The sequence below is a fragment of the Cyprinus carpio genome, chromosome A11 (genome assembly GCF_018340385.1).
Source record: "Cyprinus carpio isolate SPL01 chromosome A11, ASM1834038v1, whole genome shotgun sequence".
Lineage (NCBI taxonomy): Eukaryota > Metazoa > Chordata > Actinopteri > Cypriniformes > Cyprinidae > Cyprinus > Cyprinus carpio.
Window position 1 is genome coordinate 21,437,025 of NC_056582.1, and position 26,634 is coordinate 21,463,658.

Here is a 26,634-nt window from a genome sequence, read left to right on the forward strand (position 1 = left end):
AATAATCAACACGTCATTTTATCTGCGTCATCCTGTTTCCGGAATTGCTCCGCCATTGAAGCAGCAGTAACCAACGTGAGATTTTCGCTGCCGCGCCAATAACTGTTGCGTTTAATTTTACAAAGATCGCCCTTTTTCTAAAAGAATATCTGAATATTATTCGGGACAATGGCGTACAGAGGACAAGGACAGAAGGTTCAGAAGGTCATGGTGCAGCCGATCGTATCCTTCAGAGCGCAGAACTGAATCACTTAACCTTACTTCCATTGTATTGATATGCTTTGGTTCCGTAATACTGATAATGTTCTATTTTATTACACATTGTATTAGAAATTATATATATATTATATATGATTATATATATATATATATATTATATATGATTATATATATATATATATATATATATTATATATGATTATATAAAACTTAAGAAATGCAGCATCTTTGATCAGTGTTTGTATCAGGTTTATGTTGGTCCCGCTGCTGATCAGTTATGTTACTTATAAATGAATGAAAAAAAAATCTATTCAAAATTGTTCATGAGCCATATTTTGATGACAGTAGAATGTTATTGTTGTATTTGTTTGTTTCCTTAATTTTACTTTCAGAACCTTATTTTCAGGTATCTGCAGAATGTAAGTTCATACTTTTATTTAACATTTAAGTATATTTAACATGCATGTGTGTGTATTTTTATATATATATATATATACATATATATATATACATATATATTATACATATATATATATATATACACATACATACATATATACATACATATATATATATATATATATATATATATATATATATATATATATATATATATACATTTTACATTTACATTTAGTCATTTAGCAGATGCTTTTATCCAAAGCGACTTACAAATGAGGACAATAGAAGCAATCAAAAACAACAAAAGAGCAATGATATACAAGTGCTATAACAAGTCTCAGTTAGCCTAAAACACAGTATACATAGCAAGGGCTTTTAAATAATATAATAAATAAAAAGAAAACAGATAGAATAGAAAAAGAATAGAGCAAGCTAGTGTTAGAGGTCTTTTTTATAATTGTATAATAAATGAAAAGAAAATAGATAGAATACAAAAAGATTAATTATTTATATATATTTTTTTTTTTTTTTAATATTTTTTTTAAGAATAGAATTAGAATAGTGAGTGATAAAGTTAGAGGGTCAAATAAAGATGGAAGAGATGTGTTTTTAAGCCGATTCTTGAAGATGGCTAAGGACTCAGCTGCTCTTGAGGTCATTCCACCAGGAGGGAACATTTAATTTAAAAGTCCGTAAAAGTGACTTTGTGCTTCTTTGGGATGGCACAATCAAGCAACGTTCACTTGCAGAACGTAAGCTTCTAGAGGGCACATAAGTCTGAAGTAATGAATTTAGGTAAAGGGGTGCAGAGCCAGTGGTGGTTTTGTAGGCAAAGATCAATGCCTTGAATTTTATGCGAGCAGCTATTGGTAGCCAGTGTAAATTGATAAACAGAGGTGTGACGTGTATTCTTTTTGGCTCATTAAAGATTAATCTTGCTGCCGCGTTCTGGATTAATTGTAAAGGTTTGATAGAACTGGCTGAGAGACCTGCCAAGAGAGCGTTGCAATAGTCCAGCCTGGACAGAACAAGAGCTTGAACAAGGAGTTGTGCAGCATGTTCCGAAAGAAAGGACCTGATCTTCTTGATGCTGAATAAAGCAAATCTGTAGGACCAGACAGTTTTAGCAATTATCTCAAACAAATCAAGCTAATTAAAAAAAAAAACTCAAAAATCTCTTGCAGACATAGAAGGAGTTATGGTTGATGTGCCTAACTTGATGAAAAAATAACTTGATTTTAAGACCATTTAGAATTTTTTTATATTATTTTTTTTTAATTTATGTTAAAATTACTGTAATAAAATTAATAAGCATAAATCCAAAGCAGCCTACCATCAATACTACAGTGTATAAAAATTCATAATCTCATAATATTACTAATATAAATGGAAAGTTTTGGGGAGAAATGTATATGAAAAAATAGGCATTCTCTCTCTCTCTTTATATATATATATATACACTGTATTTATTTTGTTACACACTTTTAGGACAGCATTACCTGCAGTGTTTGTTTATTTATCCTCCTCATATGATGGATGGTGTGGCCTGTAAACCAAAAATCTAAATGACCGGTTACTAATAGTTTTTCCCTTTCTGTGCAGCGTTCCCGAATCCAGGTGTGGCTCTACGAACAGGTCAACATGCGGATAGAGGGCTGCATCATTGTGAGTAAACGCAGCAAGTCTCAAATTTCATTCTTTCCACACAGCTCATTTTCATCTTTACAGATAATTTTGTGAACAGTATTATGCAAGCATGTGAATAGAGAGCTTTATATTTGATTTTTTGTTTGTGAATCAGGATTTGATGAGTACATGAATTTGGTTTTGGATGACTCAGAGGAGGTTCACATGAAGACCAAGAACAGGAAGCCCCTGGGTAAGTGTGAACCTTGCGATACCAGCGAGTCATGCATTTCTGAGAAATAATTTTTGTTTGATGTAAAATAAGATTTGACTTTAAGCATAATTTCTTTTTCTCTCCAATAGGGCGGATTATGTTGAAAGGAGATAACATCACATTGCTGCAGAGTGTGTCCAACTGATCGCCGTTTAGTTCTTCATCTGCATATTATTTGTTTTCTGTTAGATTGGTTTAGTTTGTTTTCATTTGTCAAGATTTGGAATTTTGACCCATGCTTATAATTGTGAAAACACTTTTTTTTTCTCCCTTTTCTAAATCTCAAAAATAAATGTTTTTTTTTTTTTTTTTTTTTTCACTGTTTCAGGCTACTGTTTTTATTGTTGGAATTGAATAATGTGACAATTAGCTTATGCTCATCAGGTTGAAAAAAAAAACCCTTCAAAATTAAAATGTCAAAAGTTTGGCAACAAGATTATTAATATGTTTATATAATAAAATTTAAAAATGCTGCAATTATTTGATCAAAAATACAATAATAACAGTAATGTTGTGAAATATTACAACTTAAAAGAACTTTTTTTTAATGTAATATATTTTAACATCATTTATTCTTGTGATGGCAAAGCAAATTTTTCAGATTTTTTTTCTTTGTATATAAGCTTCAAAAGAACAGCATTTATTGGAAAGGGGTTTTTTTTGTAACATTGTACGTCTTTACTGTTGCATGTTTGTGTGCAATCAAACATGACTGGTCATTGACAGTTCATTTTAACTTATAATTTGTAGAAATATGCATATTTTAATAGTACTTGAAAGTAACATTTGTTGCTTTCAACAATGTAAAGTCCTGTTTGACACCTGTCTGCAGCTAACTGTCTAACCACTAGAGGGCAATACATTAGTTTGTCTTTGTACTGTAATGGCAGGCTGCTTCTGTATAAGATGTTACTTGTGACATTTTAGACACCTTTTAAAAATGGGGGGGAGTACCTTTTTATTTGCATTTTTTTTAATTCTTTTCCCCACTGTATAAGGGAATTTTATTCATATAGCCCAATAAAGCAAACCGTGTAACTTTTCTTAAAAGGTAAATACATCTTTAAAGAGACCTTTTTTTTGTCCTTTCAAACGCAAATGTTAAATGTAAATGTTGGCCACAAATGTTACCGTTGGGATTAAATGGGTTAACATGCTTTTAACCAAAAACAGCTAGCTGTTATATAGCACATGATTTAATGACTTGTTGAACTTTTCCAATCCTTTTTGAGGCAAAAATAAATTAATAATAACATATTTAGAAACAAAACAATTTAAGAATATATGTATTTAATAATAAAAATACCACATTGCCCTTCATGGTTCTAAACAAGTCAAGTCACCTTTATTTACATAACACTTACTCATTATACAATACTGATTGTGTCGAAGCATCTTTACAGTGTCAAACAGGAAAAACGTGCTGATAATGCAAGAGGACAATAGAAAACAGTCAGTTGATCAGTTAAAGTCAGTTCATGGATGACTTTAACTGATAAACTGGCAGTGATATCATCGTCCACCTCAGTTCGGCTCTCTTCCAGTAGTGTCTGTGCAATCAGTCAGTGAAGCGTCCCCAACTAAGCAAGCCAAAGGTGACAGTTGCAAGGAGCCAAAACTCCTTGGGAGAAACCAGACTCAGTCAGGAGCCAGTTCTCCTCTGAGCAGAAGAAATCAGAATGATGTGGTTTAATTCCAGGCTGCAGCACAAGTCAGATTGAGCAGAGGACTCATCTGGTTCCCGTGGTCTTCGCAGGGGATCTGTCTCTGGGGTTCGTCTAGTTAACATGGTCTCTGCTGACATTTAGGGCTGTAGAGGTCCTCTCTAGGTGCTGATCCAGCATCTGGACTGGATCTGGGTGGCTATGGTGACCTCGGAATAAAAAATAAAACGGACTAATATTAGCGTAGATGCCGATTAAAAAAATGTGATGAAATTATAGAATTCAGCAAAGTTTAAAAAAACAATTACAACACAGTTCCAGCCATAAAGCGTCAAATGATTTGTGCACTGAAGTGATTTTTAATGAGTACGCAATGATTGTTCTGGAGATGAATACACTACATCTGCATAGTTCTTTATCTAAACGTTATTGCGTGTTGCAGTTTGTGGTATTAGTTTCAAATCCCCCAACAACTAATTTTACGCTCAAAGCTTTAGAGTTCAAAAACGGTTGTTTTCCTCAAGGGGAAGTCTGATAAAAATCTGGAAATATGAAAACAGCAGCATGTCAGCAGTGCTCAGATGGTTTTGCCAGAGAGCAGGAGAGCTGTGACTTTGAAGTCAGAGGCAGTGGTTGGTGAGTCTTTAGATAGGGACTGACTGTCAGCCTGTGGAGGAAGCGGTATCTAAATCAAGAGTAAGAGCATTGCATGTGTGCACACAGAGCCGGAGAACCAGATGCAGCCGTGAAGCTCATCGGGAGGAAGTCAGTTGCTGACTCCAGAGACTTTAAGCTCACTTCATAACTGCGACCACACGCTTTTAGTCGTTCACTGTGGGTTCAACCACAGTAATGTTGCATAATGTCGATCCCCTTGTGAATTTTTCTTTCAGTATTCATTCAGTGTGAATCTCTGCTGGGGGCTTTTAAAGTTACATGATCAAAATCTGTTCTATTTCATATGCAGATGAAAATTAATGTGTCCAGAATCTCCAGAACAGACTAAACTGAACTTAAAGTCACTTTCTTAGTACATGTTCATGATCTTTTTGTGAACAATGCATTGGTGTACATTATTCTAAAGTAGCAAAAATGTGATTTTGTGCATCAAAATATAACCTGTTTTAATTTAACGGCTTTGTAGTTTTCAGGTGATGTCACGTACAATACAGACAAATCCCACTGGATAAATTACAACTCTACATTTTGTTCTTGTTGAATATTGGCTATGTTTATTGCATAGGCTATGTATATTATGCATAGTATTTTTGGTGCTTATGGAACGCCACTGAAAGACAGATTTGCCAATATGCGCAGTACAGGGTTATAATAATCAACTAAAACCATAAAAAGTCAGTTACTTCAAATAAAGTTAATGTAAACTGGTATTAAAAAAACAATAATAAACATTAAACTAATTGCATTCATCATTTTTATTTAGTTAAGCATGAGGCACTAAAATAACTCAAATTAAAACTGAAATAAAAATAATAAAAATATCATAACAAAATGACTAAAACCTCAACTAAAATGAAAATGGAAAATATAAAAAGAAAAAATAAATTTAAAATAATGAATAAATAAAATTATAACAGTATCTCAGTTATACTAAAATAATATCCAGGAAAAAAAAAATGTGATTAATTTTTAAAATTTCAAATTGAATTAAAAAAACTGCAACACAATTGTTTTGATTATTTTACCTGAGAATAAGAAAGAAAATATATTCCATTTGTTGTTAGTAACAATATAAAGGATATTAAACATTGCATTACATCAAGGTTTCCCAAACTGGAGTTTCCGAAGAAACTGCAGGGTAATTAAAAATTAAGTGTTCATCAGTAGTTGATGTAATCGCATATAATCAGTTACTACCCAGCACAGCAATGTAGTATACTAATGTTTGAAACATTTAGCATGGAATAAGGGCCACTGTTGCACTTAAATTATTTAAATTTTTCAGTTATAGTATTAGTAGGCTTTAATGGTATATGTTCTTGTTTCCTTTTGGACAATTTTTAGTAGGTGATGTGGGCGCTTGTGGTTTACCAGTCATACTCTTCCATACACACTTTTGCACGTAATGTCACCCAGTTTCCTTAAATTACGCAAATCCCATCCTTCAGTAAGAACCATCCCTTCCTTTCCTCTCACCCCAGTCAAAAACCAATGAGACAGTCCATTTCTGCCATGACCAGGCTGTGGGAAACCAACCAAACACTCTGGAGGCAAGTCAGCTCTTGCTGGGTTTAGCCGTCGGAAACACTGCCCAGGTCAGATTGCCATCCGGGAGCTCCCGAGGGGCCTTCCTGTTCCTGCGGGTGTGATTGTTGTGAGCGTGTCCTTTGTTCTCCCTCCCCCCGGCCCGACCCGTCTCCTACCTCGGCTCCGACCGGACAGGTTCAGTCTGTATGCTGTACCTGTATATATAACCCCCGATTGTCCGGTTCACTCACACGTGTTTGGACTGATGATGTTTTTGTTCACTTTAAGAATAGTATGTGCATATCCAAACAGGAGATGCTTTCACATTAAACAGGGATTTTAAAAGACTTCAGGCAATTTATCTGGCTGCCATCCTCTCTGTCTGGTAAGAGTGATGGCCTTTTTGTTTTCATTGTTCTGAACTGAAGATGAAAATACTTAATATAGAGACTCGAAGAGCTCAAAAAAGAAACGTAAAACTTTCCAATTTGGATTTTTTGTAAGTGATTTTTTTTTTTATTTCTTAACAAAACAATTTAATTTATAAGAAATGACACTTATACAAATAGAAATACAAATATAATGACAATGAAAAAAAAATACATTTTAAAAGGAAAGTAGTTTTTAATAATAATATTATTTTAAAATATACATTTTAAATTTTTTTTATTTATATATATATATATATATATATATATATATATATATATATATATATATATATATATATATATAATATATACACACACACACACACACACAAAAACCAATAATATTTGAAAAAATGTCTGTCCTCCAAATAAAAATGTAAACTTAATACAATACTTTACAAGTTTATGTTTTGTTAAGGTTGGAGACCTTAAATATATTAAACATAATAATACATAATAATCGCTGAAGCCGTTTTTTTTTTTTACTAATAATATTATTTAAAATATATATGTTGAAAAGTTTATTAACACACTGCAGGAAGTCTTTTGTAACTTAAAAAAAATGCAAATCAGTTTTTATTAAAAATGTATATTTAAATATATATATTATATATATATAATATATATATATATAAAATATTTGAAAAATAGTTGTCCTCCAAATAAAAGTGTAGTCAAAAACTAAAGAAACTAAAATAAAACAAATATAAAACATAAACTTATTTCATATATCTATGAAGTGTGAACAAAACAGTGTGTCAAGGACAGTAAATCTTTTAAAAATATTAGATACTTTTACTTTACACCTTGTAAATTAATAGTTTATTACTTAATCAAAATATTTGTAAAAAAAAAAAAAAATTATTATTATTTTACATTTTTTCATTATCAAAGGTAGTTTGTTGATGTAGAACCTCCAGAACTAGGTTGAAAAATGCTTTCCTCACTAGATGTAAAAAAAAAAAAAAAAAAAAAAAAAAAAACGCTGCACAAACGCTGCAAATGCTGTTTACACGAAGGTGACACTCCACCAAAGCATTCTGAGCACACAGGCAGTGACCTGTGAACATGTTGCTTATCTTGTTTTAACAGTCTGTTTGTAATACATAATACCTCAATTTTTCTCCTGTTAACACATACAATAATAAGCAAGTCTGATAAGGGCTTTTGTTTCTCGTTTTCACCCAAGGAAACATTTGTAGCATTTTTCATTGTGACTCACTTTGGCTGAAATGGACTTGGCACCTTTGGGCAAAGACCCAGACTCTGAGTGTGAGTGAAAAAGAGTCCAAATCAGGCCGGGCTTTGTGCAAATAAATAATGAACAAGCTTTAGACAATTGCATGTTTAAGCATCATGATCAGTGATAGAGGGTTTCAAAGGACTGCTGGTCAACAGATATACAAATGTAAAACACAACAAACATGAAAGCAATCGCATGTTTTTAGCACTTAAGGTGATTCAATGAAAAGAGCTCCTATCTGCTGTGAAAAGAAGTATATTTGGAAATAAATATACTTTCTTAAAAAAACAAAAACAAATTGAATTAAAATGTGTTCTTATTACGTTTATAAATAATTTTGTGTTATAAATGAGGACAAAGTGCTTGCTTTTATTTCTGTATATTCATTTTTAGTCCAAATCCTTATTTAAAAAATGCAAGACAAAAATAAACTTTTATTGGATTCAATTTGATGCTTTCAATAACACAGTGAAAGTTGGCTTCAGCTATTCGTTGTTGAAGTCATTGTTTGCACATATGTTAATGAGGAACCCAAAAGGCACCAGTTTTAAAATGACCCTAAATAAACAGACTACAAAGTGACACTTATGTAATTTAGTACATTTTGGAATAGATTTTGTTGTTGCTGTTTCAGCAGTGAACACTCACTCTCTAAACTTCTCACTCATGTTTGCTAAAATTGGGCACTTTTCCACCTTTCATGGAAGTTTTTTTTTTTTTTTTTTTTTTTTGCACGCACACACATTTGCACACACATTTGCACACACACACACACACACACACAATGTGTTGGCAATTCAATATGAAGTGCCTAAATGTACCAAACAAAAGACCTGTAGGGGAGCAAAAGGAGATGTGGAACAAAAAACAAACGAGTAATGAAATTATAACAATACAGAGAGAGAGTGAGAGGTGCGGGTGCCACAATGGCAGGGAACAATCGTGCCGCGTCAATGGAAAAAAAAGTGTGTGCGGAGAGGGGGGAGGCGGGGTAGGCTTTGGACAATAGGCCGGTGACAGCGGCACAATGCCGGCACTGTTTTCAATTAGACATTATCTCATAGACAGAGTGGCAGGTTTCATTGTGCTAGGGGGCTATTTTCAGGGCCGCCTTTGTGTGCGGCACTGCCAATATTCCCTTCAGCCCCTGCTGTGAGCCGGCCCTTTATTCTCGCTACTGTTTGTTTTGTTTTTTTTTGCACAAGTGCTAAAGTAGAAATGTGGGTGGTTTTGGACCAGACAGGCCTCTGAAAGGAGAAAAAGGGGGAGTGGGGCATAACTTGTGCCTTGTCACCTGGGTTTACCACGGCAAATTGGAAATAACGAGAGCTGGAATCTCTTGGCAGACTTGAATGCAACACCAATTTGACATGCACTGCATGTGTGTGTGTGTGTGTGCAGTATGGTGGCCTGGTGGGCATCATGGTCTTGATCTAGAATGGTTTGACTATGCATTATGGATTAAAATAAAAATTCACATGTCATTCCGAACCAGCTTATTCTAGAGCATGGCTCTAGCAACATTATGGGTTTGATTCCAAGGGAATGCATGAAGTGAAAAGCCATTTCTGAAGAAAAAGACAAGACTGATGCTAGATGCAAGCATGCCAGTTTAAAAGATTGTCCCCTGTCATGTAGCTCATACAGTAGAGAATGGCTCTAGCGATGCTAATATTATTGGTGTGATTCCCAGGGAATGCATGAAGTGAAAAAATAAATGCTTGAATCTAATATCAGTTGCTTTAGATAAAAACACCTACCAAATGCATAAATGTAAATGTCTTTCAAGCTACAAAAATAACAGAAATTACTATAAATGTACCATAAAACAGTCCATACAACCTGTGCACTACATTTCAAATCTTCTGAAGCCTTTGTGTGGACAATATATCAAATTTGAAGGAGCATAACAAGTTTGACATTGTTGATGCCATATGCAAGCATGCAAGATTAAAATACTGAATTTTTAAAGATAAACATCTGTCCTCTGTTCATATAGCTCAAACAGTAGCAAATAATGGCTCTAGTGATGCCGAGGTTATGAGTTTAAAAGAAAAAAAAGAAAAGAAATGCTTGAATGCAATATCGGTTACTTTAGATAAAAAAATATCTACCAAAATAAAATTGAGTATGCAAAGTATTTTGGCAAGGGCCTCTTGGCAGCTTGTTTGCATTATGGGTAGAGGAGAACGTGCTGGCTTTTTAATTGGCATTCAACTCCCTTTTAACATCTGCAATATCTTTTCTGTCATACATACTAGACTCCTTTTTATAAACAACTGTATATTTGGTTTTAGTGCTTTAGCAGAGCTGTGATGCTTATTTCTGTAGAGTTTTTCATTCTACAATGTGAGTTCCAAACAAGCAGGCATGAAACTGACGAGGTTAATGCCCTTCGCCCGTATCCCCTGGTTTGGAGAGAGAATTCTGGCACATCGAAATGCCAAAAGCCTGAAAGCACCATCAGATAAACTTGTTTCGTGCCTCTCAACCCATTTTGTTCAGGTATGAGATATTTGATGAAAGCCAAGTTGCACAAAAAGCTTGTAATTGGCCCGAAAATAAACAAGGCCCAACTTGCCACTCAAACCTTTTGGTTCTCAAACCACCTGCTGCTTTTTTGCTATTGCTTTTACCTCAATTAGGTTGTGCAGACCTGATTCTTGTGATTTCACTGAGCGTTTGAGGTCGAAAGGGAATGTTTTGCATCAAATGTTTCTCACAAACAAACACATTTGTTGCTTGAAATCAACGGAACAGAAATCGGAACAGGTTGCGGCTTCCCGATGATTCTCAGAAATAATACGCTCGACCTTATCGCATATGTGTTTTTGGGCAAATATCTGTCATGTTTGCTGTTCTATATCACCCTGGTCCCCTCCCATGCGGTTTGAGAGACTCTCTGGCTCAGTATTATTTCCCCATCAACATTTTTTTGCGCTTTTTATTAGGACACATTGGTTTTTGTGAAGTGCATACATAGGCAAAAATGCCATTCAGGTTGGAGAGTAAGCAGAGCAGATAGCAGTTTCAAAGGAAAATAATCATTTCATGGTGGTTTATGTCATTCTCCCACAGTTCCACATTACTGCCACAAGCATGATTGGTTTGATGGCCTAGTTAATCAATAAAATGTCAAAGGTTCAAAATTAAATCACTTATTGGGAAGCTAAATCCATTGCTATGGAATGTTTTGTCATATTAACAAAGCAATTTTAACGTCAATTCTGAATGTTCCCAGCGTTTACCTGATAACATCACAGAAATACTGTGGTAAAACACTGTACTACCTAAATATGCCTCTTCTAATCAGCTAATCGTTCTCACGCATTGAAACAAGCACAAAAAAACATGTTTGTATCTCAAAATATCTGCATGTAGATAATCAGATTAATTTACTGCAATGGAAAAACGTGAAATTAATCATCATTAATAATGCTTTTAATGAGACGCATTTGCATGTGTTGATAAAGATCTTTAATAGGCGATGGGGGTGGGGGGTGGGGGGGCATAGCTATGCACAAGCAAACAGGAAGAGAGAACACAGGCATATCCGCTCCCAAAGTTCTTTTTATAATATATGCCATTTTTGCAACCACAATGTGAGATTATTCTTATTAGTCCCAATGATTGCCTAATTGGCATAGTGCGGAGAATACAGAGTGATTCTAACAGGCCTGACAGGCAGGCTGTGTTATAATGAAGACAAGGGGTCTAAAGAACGCTTGGTTTTATTCCAAAAGACTGAATTAACGTCTTCATTCTATGGACTCATTTGCATTTGTAAATGCCATGGTTCTGCAAAAAAGCATGCAAGATATAGGGTGTTCGGGTTCACCGATCTCTTGATGGACAAATGCCTGTCCTGGACAAATGACTGTCCTGACATTGGGAGCTCATGGGGAACATTATCTAATGCCAGAAACATACTCTATGCAAGTTCACAAGTAAACCATTCATACGTTGATTCCTCTAAAAAACGTAAAAGCTGAAACATTACTGTGTGTGTTTGAGCATCCCAATCTTTCTGCCAAACTTTTTTAGAAAATCATTCAAAATGGTTTTCCATGCAATTTATGCTGAAATTGTTCATAAAAATGCTGGAGTTTTATGAGTGTGTATATATATATATATATATATATATATATATATATATATATATATATATTCACACATACACAGTATATACAGTTTATATACCAAACTGAGTATGTAAATATGATGAAAATATATTGAGTTTATTTTTTTTTCATAGAAAAATTACGCATTTCACCTTAAACATTGCTTGTGCGTTACAGTGGCTATGATGAACCTCAAAGGGGCGATAGAGATACCTTCAAATTTTTGTGTCATTAAACCAGATTTAAGGAGTTTTACACATATATTTGGAAAAAAAAAATATTTAAAAGGCTATATTCTCTTCTATCTTCAAGTATAGTCTTCTTCTAATGTTACTCTATGACAGTATACTATATAACCTCTATATAGTGCCCTTTAACACTGAGAACGCAACATGTACTTGAGTTATGAATTGCGTTCTGACACATTTTGAGATGCAATGCATAAAATCAAGTTGCGTGGAAGCATATGCGTTCATGTTCTTTCTTAGAGTATGTATTAGGTCTAAAGGTTGTGCAACTGTTAGAAACAAATACAGAATATTCATGGAACATTCTAATGATCTTGAAAACTCTAAAGTTCTTAGGGCAACATCTCTTGATCAATTTATGAACATTAGAGGCCTTAAACTGTGTAAACTGTTCTTGAAACCATTTTAAAACAAACACCTGGGTTTAATTATACTTTGAATGATAAATAAAATGCCTCTGAACAATTTAGACAGAAATTTGTTCTGATTCATAAAAAATTGTGAGAATGACATGTGAAATTGAGAGGAACATTGGAACATATCTGTTACCGTTTCCACAACAAAAATGGAATCACTATAACATGTTTTTAGAACAAAAACCTCATTATCTGTGATAAACAACAGCGTGAATCATTAATAAACACTATGGACTCCAGGACAAAGGGTGCGGGTCCATGCTGAAGCGTACAGTCCCCAGATTTATTTTGGATCAACTTTTTTTTAGTAGAGCTTATTAGAAGAGTTATATCAGCTCAGGTCTTTCTCAACCCTTTACAAAGCTCCAGTCTGGGTAATCCTTTGGACAAATAAAGAAAATGGGAGAGAGTAATGAAAAAAAAAGTCGGCACTTTCACCTCAGCCCAGTGGGGGACACAAAGGTAGAAGACCTGAAAAGCTCTGAGCGGAACAAAGATGCGAACGTTCGTCTAAAGCCTCCAGAGTTACTTAGTGACAAGAGAGTGACATGGAAATAAAGAAAGAGAGGTGGATATAAAAGGCAGAGGAAGAAAAGAAGGACGGAGAGGGTTAAAGAAAGACAGAGTGGGAAAAAAACACAGAAGAAGTGGTGGTGTTGTGGGGGGGAGGGCTTATGGGGTAAGGTTCTCTAATCCTGGAATAGTGGTAGTCAAGCATCTCCATGGAAACAGGCACAAAGGCCTGTGGTTTCCTATTGATGGCTAATTGTATTCTTCACAGCTCTTTTGTTAATTGTTGTCTGCCCAGCTCCTACTTCCTGCTGGGCCACTACACAAAGGCAGGAACAGAGGGGATTAGAAATGGCACATCGGCTTTGCGCTCTCACCCCTGCGCGGCGATGGCTAGTTGTACGTGTGCTGAGGGAAAAAGAGACAGAAAGAGACATAAAAACGCAGGTCTGGAGCGCTTTGAAGGACTCTGGTGATTCACATTGGCTAACGGACCCCCGTGCAAATGTCACACGGGGTGTCTGTGACGGAGCCCCTCGTTACAGAGAACTTTAATACAATGACGCTGCTGTTGGAAAGGTCTCAATTGAGGGTTTGCTCAAAATGTTTAAGTATTGTGTGTCAGGTTTGGCAAGCATGCACATGGCACGCTGTTATTTTTCTGTCATAGCATATTTCACACTTGATTTAAAAATAAATAAAAATTGTGATTTTTCCTCCACACTTTTTTGAATTACTGACTTAATTGAATGAAATAAATGTTTTTTCTCAGTTCTTTAGATGACATAGAACATATATAAATAAATTTAGCATTATTTACTCACTCTCATGTCATTGCAAACCATGAAAATTACTTCCTTTTGGCTTTGAAAACTGACAAAAAGCACTAAAGTTTCATTAAAGTCCATGCAACACATTCCAGATCATATGCCACCATATTTTTGTGTCTGGATTAGACTAAAATTTAAAATATTCAAATTGAAATTCAATGTTTTTGTTGTTGTTGTTGTTGTTTTGTAAATAAAAAGCATAAAAATGTGTATTATCATGTGCCTTTTCTGAAACTCTGCATACATGGATATTTTTCTTAAATATGTTCATTAAAGCTGCATTTTAAAAAAAAAACATTAAAGCTTAAAGCTTAACTTGAAACAGCAGGTACTAAGGGGACTTTAAAATAAAAAAGAAAAAGTCCATACAACATATTACAGATCATTTACATCCATATTTCAGATTTTTGTCAGAATTACACTGAAATAATGTTTTTACAATATTTTTTTTTCTTAATAAAAAGTATAAAAATGCATGCCATCATGTGCTTTTTCCAAAACTCTATGTGGATATTTTCTCATATTGTATGCATTAAAGCTACATTAACCAAGGGATAAAAGTACATTAAAGCTGAACTTGAAACAGCAGGTACTCATGAATAGAGCATCTCCCTTTCCCACTTCAAGGATCCCAGCATTTTCCCTTCTGCCAAGGGAAACTCAGAAAGAAGAGCTTTCCCTTTAAGAGGGAGGTGAATGACAGGCAGCAGGACCGAGAATGTTGGAAACTGAACACCAGAAAGTCACTCTGGAGTAGTGAAGGGAGGCTGGATCGGCGAGAGTGCGACGCATTCATCAGCTGTGCGCTCGGAGTCTCGGGTTGTGCTGTAAGTCGTTGATAGACAGAGGCGTATTATTCAATGACACGAGAGGAAACCACATTTTGCATGCGGCGTTATCGATTCTGCGGCCCAGAGACGACGGAAAGACTGAAGGAATAAAGTTTAGGGAGCGCAAAGCGCAGCGCACAGTTCTGTTGGAGTTGGTAAGTGGGCAAATGGCGCTTTGTTTGAAACATTACGCACGAGTGTTTGGCATGATCGAGACGTTTGTTTCTGTCTGTAGTGAGAGATACAACAAACTAACAGAAGTAGATCAATGGGACGAGGATTTTGATTCACAATAGCATCCACCTGAATCACCTTAGCGAGCGTTTTACGCATCGGTAAAGTCAAAAGGGCCCGGTTTTATGAACCTGCAGAGTAAACAAAGCTCACTTTGACTAATATTTCTGTATCAGATGAACTAGTTTCTTACATGAAAGTGTTGTGTGGTGTGTGTCAGAACAGCATGTTTGCTCATACGGTATGATAGGAAATGACAACCTGCTTTCAATTCGTTTTCAGTCAGTTTCTATTGATGTGAGCTGAAAATGTATTTAATGTCCTCTCAAGGCCGTTGCAGTAATTCATCGTACATTAAGAAGCAGTTCTTAGTTGTTTTATTTCAGAGAAGTTCCTACTTATTTTGACGTGTTATTGAACAGGAAAAGAAGCAAGCGTTTGCAGATGTTTGTTTTATCTCGCATATGAGGTGTGCTTATACTGGCAAACTTTCTAAAAACTATTAAATGCATTCTTTAATTGATGTTTTTGTCTGCTCATATCGCTTTGTTTGAGTCGTGTAATCACTCAATTCTGAAAGTGAAGTGAATACTGAATCAAACTTACCCAAAAAAATAAACAAATCAGCTGACCACCACTTATCCTTTTAGGCTCTCAAGAAGAAAAATTTAAGAAATTAGCAGCCCACGTTAGTAATGGTTGACCCGTATGGGCCTTTCAGTGGCTGATGTCCATATCCATAGAGCAGGTGGCTCTTTGCTTTGATTTATACAATGACAGCAAATAAGATTATATAAAAGTTCTGAAATTAACACATATTTTGCACTTACAATATATATGTGTTCTAACGATGTATATTATGTTTTCTAATTATTAAAAAAAAAAACTTTTATCATTAAAAGTAGTTTATTTAATGTTTAATTTTCATATTTTATCATATTTTATATTATTCATTACACACACATATATATATATATTTATTTCATAAAATGTATTAATATAAAAACTGTCTACCACTCTACATCAGTAGTTGTGTGACTTTGAATATGATGTAGAATTTGACTGTTGTTGTAGACTATGACTGTTGTTACTTATCTGATTTCAATGAATTACACTCAACTCTGTTTTTATTGGGTCTGAAGGTTTTTTTTTTTCGTTTTTTTTTTTTCATTTTGAGGCCTGCTAAGAGTTGCTATTCAGGCAGTCGACAGGTCTGACAGATTTTCTGTGTGAAGTGAACTGTTGATCTCTCTGTTGAAGAATATCAGCCTTCCGGAATAACCAGAAAGCAGAGCTCCTCAGGGAAGAGCGACTGTGGCACAATCGCTGAATAGGTGTTAAACTTTGATAATGAGCTTTAAGTGGACATTTTATTGTCCCGGTTTGTGTCTGCATGGTTAAATAAGCCTGTCATGCCAGTGCAGGCAGCATATCCCGCTTTTATCCCGTCAAGAACATCCAGCACCTGAGTTGTGCACCTCCATTGTGAGCAGGCATGTCGATGGATCATTAAAGGGGAAGTTGGTGAAGTGTCAGAGAGTGTTTGGCTTCACAGTGGCTGACCGCGCACAAAGCTGCTTGTCAGTAGGGAGTCTCTGACCTTTTGCTTTTTTCCCCTCGCTTCTACCCATCTTATATTTATGCTGTGCATTATTTTCCTTCTTTGCATCCCTCTCTTGTTTCAGCTCCATTATTACCCATCTCTTTGTATATTTGTGTGAGAGGTTAGGAAACCAGTGGTGGTTCTCTCTAGATCTCAGTGTGTCTATACATCCGGTCTCTGCAAAGTCTTGAGCCCAGATCACTTCACAAGCTGATTTATACAAATTCTGTGGTGCTCTAATCTGACAATCAAGGCTGAAATTTCTATTACAGCTCTTTGGAGGGCAAATATACTGAAAATTTGTTATTTAATAGCTTTTTGAGTTCTTTTCTGGTTTCTAGTGGTCAACTGATAGGGGTTTTCCAATGACTGATGTGTGGTCTGTATCGTAATGCAGTTTTGACAGTGGAAAGCTGAAAAGAGAAGTAAATGATCACTTATTTTATGAATTAATTTTTTTTTTCATTGATAAAGCTGTTGGGATTTTCCAATTAATGCAAGGAAGTTATAATACTTCCATTATTTGTCCAAATGAGCATTGTTTTAAAGTGGCCAAGTATCATCAAATTAATTGGCCTGGCCAATATATTGATCGCTCCTTTACTCCTTTCTATATCAAGGCTGAGACTACTTTTGTCTTCATATAAAATTATTATGTGTTTGAACTTGGAGTTGTTTTAGAGAGGAGTGCCATTGTATTTTTGGTCATCCGTCATATTTTTACATGGATAATTTTGTTAACTTTAACAGCATTGAGTCAAATGCATCTATAGACTATCAGTTGCACGATGCAGAAAAAGTTTAAGAGTTGTGCTGAGAACTTCTGCTGAAACCTTTGAGCACTGATGGACGGACAACCTCGTGATGTTATTTCCCATAGGCTAGGTTTTTATTCATACTTTGACCTCTTCTGTTTGGGTCTGCATTGTTTCATGTGTCCTATTGAGCCGGGGTTTGATGAGAGAGAGAGAGAGAGAGAACAATAGCTTGTTAAGTGAGTTTTTCAGGGCTCGCCACAACATCAATGAAATCAAACAGAGCAGGCCAGAGAAGCTCACGCTGATAAATGCATTCGATCATTGCGGCTGTCCATCAAATCATCTTCACGCTTTGAGTGCGTCGTGTTCAGCCGCTTGTGTTTGGAGTCAAAGAGCTCAGTGTTTTGGGGCCCTGTCAGAAATATGAAATGTAATTTTGTCTGTAAAGATCTTAAAACTTCTAAAACATGTTAGATTACTTTGTAAATCTTTGTAAGGTTTGAAAATGCATGCTTATTTGTAGTAAAGTTTTGTTGCTGTGTTTTTGCTCATAATGTTTAGGAGCACTGAAGACCTGCTATTAAAAAAAACCCTGTAACAGCATGTTATCTTCTCCAAAATGGTTTCCTTTTTAAACTTTAAATACTTTTGATCACTGTCTCTAAGCAGTGCATATGTCAAAAGTTAGAAAAATGCACTTTTTTTTGCTGTCTTAAATGTTTACTACATTGCACATATTTTTATAGATCCATCTTAAGTCATTACAGAAGCCTTCTATAAATAATCCCTAATCGCAAGTTATCTTGTCCGAAATGGTAAAAACTATCCTGCACGTGAGAGGTGGCAACTGGAAAGTGCCATGAGACTTTCTCTCTTCATCTACATATTGCCAAAAACCTCCAGATTTTGTTCCACCTACCCTCTTTACCATGAGATGATCTCAGACCCACAGCGGAAATTAGACAGACCTCCATTAGAACATTAGAACAGGGAAATTTCAGCACACAATCTGACAGCCGCCCATCAAAACGAGCATCCCTCTCTGTCTTTTGTCACAACAGTGAACTCAGACACTTTAGGTAAGACTTGCTTTGCAACCTTGCACACTTTGTGTTCAGTTTTGAATTAAGTTTTCATTCTTTCACATTTTTTTGAATTGCTTTTAGTGCTATCTATTTTTCTGTTTTTTAATATGCATTTTTCAATGCATCGTTATTTAGTTTTGGCAGCACGTTAATGTTGTAGTATTATTTTGTGCCAAATTCCATTTATAAAATGTATTTAATTGAAAATTTCATATTATATTATATTATATTATATTATATTATATTATATTATATTATATTATATTATATTATATTATATTATATTATATTATATTATATTATATTATATTTTGTTTTATTTTATTTTATAGAAAACTGTAAGTCTTAAATCTGTTTTGAGTTGAGTAACTGCCAAACAGGTTTGATCCTTCATGCTGTGACTGGACTTTTGAATTTATTTAGCATGTGTTTGTTCTGCAGCATGTTCTCAGATTTATCAAAGCATGTGATGGGCAAAAGTTTTATGTGATACAAGCTTCAACATGACTTTGATTTGGACTGAATATGCTGGTTTGGGTGTGAGCTTAAACAAAGGTTTTCATATAAAAGTTTCAGGGGCAAATTGCAGGTTACATTTATGCCCTGAATGTGTAATTGTTTAAATTAGGGAAGAATTGTGCTGAATGAAATGAAAGTTGAAAGGAGACAAAGAAAAGCAGACAAACATGTACTATTCAAATCTTGTTCAGGCACCAGAAATGTTCCCAAGGCTCTAGTTTGTAGGTTCTAGAATCTGGATAATATAGTAAAAAGTTATTCAAAATTACTCCTGTGGCTAATTCTGGTTAATTAAAAAACAAGTCGCTAAAAATATAATATAAAATACTATTTAAATCTAGTAGTTCAGAAATAATATAAGTTTTCATTAATTGCTATACTTTTAAATTGCATATCACTGTATAAAATATTTGATCTCCTACAGAAGTGTTTTAATACATTTCATATGTAAATAATTATTTTGTCTTTACACTAGAAATATAAAAAAGCCAGTCTAAATGTGATATTCCATTCTGTTTAATCATTTACATTAATCTGAATAATAACGTCAGTGCAAATATTGTCAACAGATTTGTGTGGGCTTCATTTGTTTGTTTGTCATGTGTAAAAATACAAATGTCTTGCTATGTTCACTCACAGGTGGATAAACTGTCATTCTAATACAGTAAGGCCGCTTTCAGTTGTAATGAATGTGACCAGGAAATAGTCCCGCAGTTATTTGCATGAACTGCGGTGGCCTCCACTGTGACTTCTGAGAACACAGCGTAGTGTTCCTGCGGGTTGATATTTTAATAGACTGCCGTAGCCTCATAAATTTGTTTCTCAAGGATTATTTATTAATAAACACTCACACAAACAGTCCACAGATTGCACTGGGGAACTCGAATAATGACAGTTATTTTGAGGTTCGCGAGGTGACTGGTTGAAAATGTAGTTTTATGTTCTGAGAGATCTTTTTTTATTGTCTGAAAATCCATTCAGGTTGATGTCTTTATGACTTTTTCATTATTACACATGATTTCATGCCCTACATTAAAAAAACGATATGTATTTAGGGTCTCAGAAACCCCTGTTATTGTTTCTACCATGTTTTTTTTTTTCTTCTATGTGTGCAAAAGTTGTACTAAAAAGAGAGATGATAATATCCTGCAGTGTTATCTGTCTATCTGTCTCCTATTGAAAGGGGAAATAAGAGACGAGTTTTGAAATCATTATTATTCTTTTTACATGTAGATGACTTTACAAATTGTTATTTTTAATGCAATTAGATCACAAACATAAAAACAGTTATGAAATAGTTCCTTAGGTAGCTACTAAATTCTCCGACCACTTTTAAAAAATTTTAACCACGCTGCTTGACACTTGACTTTTTCGGTGAACGAGAAATAACATGTTAAGTTCCTTCTCAGATTAGTGGTTGACTCATCGCTAATGAAGAATCACAGAAATGTTACATTCACCGCTTACAAAGAAAGAGATTTAATGTAGTGAAAGCTTGGGGGACGCGCCTCTGCCAGAAAGCCGTCAGTTTATGTCACTGTACGTAAGAGATGACAAATATCACCTCTCTACAGTTAACCCACATTTTTTCAGGTTGGGTTTTAAATGCAAAAGTTTAAGACTTTCTTAAAAGTTTGTATTTGTGTTTGGAAGAGTGACCGCGGAGCTGAAATATTGGGAGCTTAATTTTACTGCAATGTGATAATGAAAGTTTGCGCTTGACTATAAATGTAGGTAGGCTTTGTAGAAATGGGGGTTGTGTTTGTATGTTAGTGGAAGTGTGTGTATCTCTAGTTGTGTAAGATGTTTGGGGAGCATCTCTGAGATGTTATCAGGATGTGTGATACTGCCTACTGATGTGGCTTTTAAATACAAGCTCAACATTTGTTAGCAGTGACACTTTTTCCAGTCGCTCTTTCCCGTGCTGCATTCGCTCTGTCTTGTTTGTTCGCCATTCTTCTACACGACTGGAGACTGTTTTAGTGTGTTTGACCCAGTCCCAGGATTGGTTCTTTTCCCTCTAAGTCAGGTTTTTTTTGGAGTCAAAGACATGCAACACATGCTTTTAGAGTTGATTTACAAGAATAGTTCACAATTTTGTCCTTATTTAGGCCTACTCAAAAACCAAAGTCATATGGTGAATTTCTAAAGCTCTTTTCAGTACAACAGTTTGTAGTGTCCACAATGCAGAAAAAGCGCCATGAGGGTTAGAAAATAAACATGAAAGTTTCATTTTTGGGTCAAAATTTCTTTTTTTAGTTGAATTGCTCATAGATAAAACTCCTTACAAGCAGAAGTAAACTTGATGTTCACCCAGTTTGAGGAGATTAAATCGATTTTGGATTTTTTGTCTTTCACAACATCCCAAATCCTTCTACAGTTCCTTCATATCCTTCTGGTCTTCCTCCGTCATGCCACTCTCGTTTCTCTATTAACCGTTGTTTCTCAGCCGTGCGGTGAGTGTGTATCCTGTTTTTGACAGCAGGAGCCCACGTGCTCCGTCCTGCACCGGTGAAGTGGCCAGCAGGGTGGGGAGGGGAGGGGAGCGAGGCGCAGGGCCTCAGGATGTCCTGAAAGGTGAAGGTTTCGTCTTCTCTTCCTGTCTGGGTCCACGCGTTGAACGATGGAGCTCTGCGATCTGAATGTGCCACCAGGTGGTACCATGAAAAAACAAACGGACGAGTTTCAGCCTGGTTGTATCTGGATTTGTTCTAGTTTTAAGTAGTTCGTGCAAAAATTAAGCTTCTTTCGTTATTTACTCTCCCTCATGTTCTCCATAGTTTTACAGCATTTTTATACACTTTAAAACAATTTTCCAAGTTGTAAATAAAACTAAAGATTACTGGAGTATGTTTTGTCTTTCAACTTCAAAATTACACATTTAATTCAATGTGTTGCTTGCATTTCTTTGTAAATAATTTTGACATTTACTAGAAATTTCTAATTAAAAATTGTTTCTGCACCAATTTTTTCCAGTCTAGCGAGGCAAGGAGAAGATCCGTAACACACTACGACTAAGATTTAAGTCTGTTTTTCACACACTGAAAATTGTTTAGTGTAGGACTAGTTAATTTCACATATAATTACAAAGAAATGGCAAGTAACATGTTTTGGAGTAATTTTTTTTTTGTGTGTGTGAACTATTCTTGTGAATCATATCTAAATGCATTTGTTTTGCATGCCTTTGATTCTAAAAAAGCTCTGAAAACAACAGGTTAAACGTGTTATCAGTAACACAATTAAACATGAAAGTAAAAAGACTGAAATATTTTCTTGTAAAAAGTATTTTTTCTTATAGTAGCAACTTAGGAAAAATTAGTGTCGTTCATGAAGCTTCAAATATAGGACACAAATCATATGGACTACTTTTACGGAGCATGCACATTATGCAGATGCTCTCCTTTCATGTTCCACCGGTTTAAAATGATCGTTTTAAGATGCCTTTTTGGATCAGTGTAAGGTCTTAAATCATTCAAACAGTTCTGTTATCGTCAGCGCCCGCTGCTTCTCTACACGTCTTCAGTTTGACCTGGAGAAGAATTAGAATGACCTGTTATGTTCCTCGCAGCACAAAACAGCCTGATCTGGTTGCCATGACAATGCCATAGACGCATAGTCTTTTCTCAAAAACCCCTAACTTATTTCAAAGACCCGTAGTCATTCAAGGACATGCCAGCAAGACCCAGAGTCTTCTGGCGCTGATGTTATTATCCGTAGCTTTGGAAAACAACGTCTAATGCATCAGGCACAAACCGCTGCATTTGTATGCTTCTATAAAAATCTGAATCAAGATTGAATATAAAAGTGTGCCAGGCTTAGAAAATAGCACATTTTAATGTCTTTCGCCTATGTCTTTCTTTGCCTGAATGGAGTGGCGGAAGGTTTTGTGCGCCTTTTTTCCGCAAAGGGGGCCCTTTATTCCCTTTCTCTTGTTATATTTCTTTATTCCAAGTGTGTTTTGTGCTCGGCCTCCTTTCATTGCCCCCTCCTCTTGTCTCTCAGATAAATGCCACACTAGCCTTTCACTTGGCGCCACAATAACCGGACTGTTTTAGGTCCAGAGAGGCACAATGAAAGAGGCTGCTTTTTAACCTGCGCTTCTCAAAAGCACAAGGAGGAAAAAACAGCGGCGACCCACTCTCCTTTCTTTCTCCTCTCCCCCTCTTTTGTGTCCAGAGCGTGGTCGTACCATCTTCCCATTTATACGTCTTATTTAGAAGGTCTCAAAAGAACATGAGCCCAAAATTCTGATCTTTAGAGCTGCTTTTGTTGTGGAAAAAGACAAAATCGACTGGAGAAAGTCACAGACAGTGTGTGTTTTGATGTATCGGGCTGATTTATGGGAAATATGTGACGCTGCTGCTTCAGCTAAGGGCACATCTGTCCCTGTGGACTTTTGAAAACTTAGCTCTTTTAATTTGTTTAAATGCATCATATGCCAAGTTATGAACTTTTTATGATATTTCCACAACATCTCAAATGATATTTTGTGTATAAAATCTTTGTTGTGATGGGACCGACATATTAAACAGTTTTTATGTTTTTGTGGTTAAGGCAAATTTCAAAGCTAGCATTTTTTATATTTAAATATAAAATATATTTATTTGTGTATTATCATCAATACACAAAATTTGCATAATTTGACAAAATTACATCTTGATTAATTGGAAATTACGCCCACTGTGCGTAGTGATACTGCGTATAGATTTTTATCTTGAGCACACTTTCACTTTTGTCTAACTTTTGGTAAATCTTGATTAGTTACTCTTTTTTTTTTTTTTGTTCTGTTTATCATGTCCAGCAACTAAAATAGTTTTATTAAATGATGCCACACTTTGGGATTGCAGTACTTGAAAAAAGTAAATGTAAAAAAAAATAATAATAATAAATAAATAAGTAATTTTATTAATTTTAATTTAAAAAATTTTTAATGTGTGTGTATTTATGTGTGTGTATGTATATAAGAATTGTGAATATTATTTTGAAAACTTAAAAATGTAAAAAAAAAAAAATAATAATTTAATAATATTTATATATATATATATATATATATATATATATATATATATATATATATATATATATATATATATATATAATAAATATATATATATATATATATATATATATATATATATACACACACACACACATACACACACCACACACACACACACGCGCACACATAAGTTACCATAAGAGGAATCACCCGGAATTGAACCCCCCAGTCTGCACATCCCAAAAGTAAGATTTAAAGAAAGTTGGAAACTTTATTCAAATCAAACAAGTATATACAAGTCACAAAAATACAGACTTCACCATTTCCGGGACCAAATGCAAACAATCACATCCCAAAAGCAAACAACAAATGGTGCTAATATACACCCACGGTGAGCTGTATTGCTACTGAAAAACCATGATCCCTAATCTTAATTTCTTTTCTGAATTTTTAAAATATTGGTGTCCAGGAAATCATGAGCCCAGAGACTAAATCATAAACCGTGAGTTAAGCTTAGGTGTGCTATAAATATATAGTCCTGCTCATAAATGGCAGTTGAGATAATATTCCCATTTGAAACAGTACCCGGAAACAATATTCATGACATAAACCAATAACAAAGTTTGGTTGTGAATCCATGTATCCTCGTGGTTTCTTCATGTGTAAATCCTGTTGATTTGCATTGTTTTTTTTTCCCTTTTCTACATTCAAAACATTGAGACTGGTGAGTTTAGGCGGGGACTATCAGGGACTGTCCCCTGCACGGGAGAGGAAAGTACATCAAAAAATAGCTGTTATTACACAAAACTCAGCTAGTAGTACTTAATGAAAATACATTTGCTTGTTTTTCAAGTCAGAGTCTGTATTGTATCTTGTGGGAAAGGTGTTTTGACACCACTAGCTTGCCACAAGGTTTAGCTAGAAAAACTACCATCATTGTTTTAGTTTTTTTAGACACTGAAGATTTGTGCGCTACTGTTTCATCTGTTTCCTTGGCAAATTCAACAATTTTTGTTTGTGATTTAACTGTCATCGTAAAAGCTACATTGTAATATTTCCTATGACGTAAATGCCAATTGATTGTTTTTACTATAATTAGTATGTAATTAGTTTTAAGGCGTTTCTTTTAGAGTTTGTAAAGCTTTTGCATGAACGATTATTAAAGATATTGTATACCACACACCCTATGATTATCGGTCTGGAATGTTTTTTTTTTTTCTCATTCAAAAGTGAAGTGACGTGACATATACTCAGAATTCGTGCTCTGCTTTTAACCCATCCAAAGTGCACACACACAGCAGTGAACACACACACACACCGTGAACACACATCCGGAGCAGTGGGCAGCCATTTATGCTGCAGCGCCCAGGGAGCAGTTGGGGGTTTGCTCAAGGGCACCTCAGTCGTGATATTGCCGGCCCGAGACTCGAACCCACAACCTTAGGGTTAGGAGTCAAACTCTCTTACCATTAGGCCACGACTTCCCCACTTTAATATCATTGTTCTTCCAGAAGACGTTTCGCCTGTTACCTAATGTTTTTATTCTTGTGTCTATTAAAATGTAAGCATTGTTTGATCAGTTTACATATTATTTTTTTCCTCGTCTTATCAGATATATTTATATTAGGGGACACAATCCTTTTTTTTTTTGTACAGTTAATGTCGTCAGCAGTCAAATCAAAACGAACAAAATGTTCTTTATATATTTATCTGATTTTGTTTTGTGCCATGTTTATTCCTGGATACCCCTCTCCTATTTCACGTTTACAATGTTATCAAATCCCTATCTGTGTAAAGTACTCAGTGGATAGCTATAACCGAGGCAAACGTCATGCAAATGCTACTGTTTGCCTTCGCTATAGGGCATACTTTTGTGACCACAGTTTTGCGCATCCGGCATCGAGAGCACCAGCTATCCTCTCCATTCCTGGGAGGTCACTGGACAGTTTTACTAAGGGGGTGTCCACCGTCCACCTTCCATATAACAAGATGAGTTGCTCCTCCAGACTTCCACACTGGCAAATGGAACCGTTTCTAAGAGACAACCAGAAGATAATGAAAACTGGGCAGATGATCTTGAGGTTGGTAGACTGTTTGTGTAGGTTAAGGCTTTGTATCTTTGTTAAGAGTGCAGTTACTGGCAGGTGGGTATGAAAGCTCCTGTTGTTGGATTTCAACAGCTGATTGGACTTTGCGTCACATGCTGATAGGCTCAAAGCTTACAAGCACTTCTGCTTTTAACTGAAGACCCAAAAGAGTTCACCTGTCTTGTCTTAAATGAAACCTACCATCACCCAATGCGCTCTGCTGCAGTTGGTTTACAACAGGTGTTTGTAAAGTCAGAATGTGTTTAATCGTTTTGTGCCTCTAATTGGCAAATGCAATGATTTAGTGGGTTAAAAAGCAAAAAAGAGACT

At 35.2% G+C, this 26,634-nt stretch overlaps 2 protein-coding genes across 5 annotated transcripts in view; both read left to right on the plus strand.

The window, feature by feature from the left end:
• The first annotated feature begins 16 nt into the window (after positions 1-16).
• Positions 17-2,831, plus strand: LOC109098812 (small nuclear ribonucleoprotein E-like). The gene is made up of 5 exons (XM_019112331.2): positions 17-222; positions 612-638; positions 2,224-2,286; positions 2,422-2,500; positions 2,611-2,831. Exons 1-5 carry the CDS (start codon positions 169-171, stop codon positions 2,664-2,666), a joined length of 279 nt encoding a protein of 92 aa, XP_018967876.2. The 5' UTR covers positions 17-168; the 3' UTR covers positions 2,667-2,831.
• Positions 2,832-14,860: 12,029 nt separating this feature from the next.
• LOC109099047 (transcription factor SOX-13-like) overlaps positions 14,861-26,634 on the plus strand; it is a 28,165-nt gene continuing 16,391 nt past the window's right edge. Inside the window, exon 1 of one of the 4 annotated variants that reach the window (XM_042766764.1) lies at positions 14,861-15,174. The gene's annotated coding sequence lies outside the window, so the exon portion shown is untranslated. Of the gene's footprint in view, positions 15,175-16,315; positions 18,694-26,634 lie in introns of those variants that run through there. The other 3 variants (XM_042766765.1, XM_042766767.1, XM_042766766.1) reach the window with 3 other exon arrangements.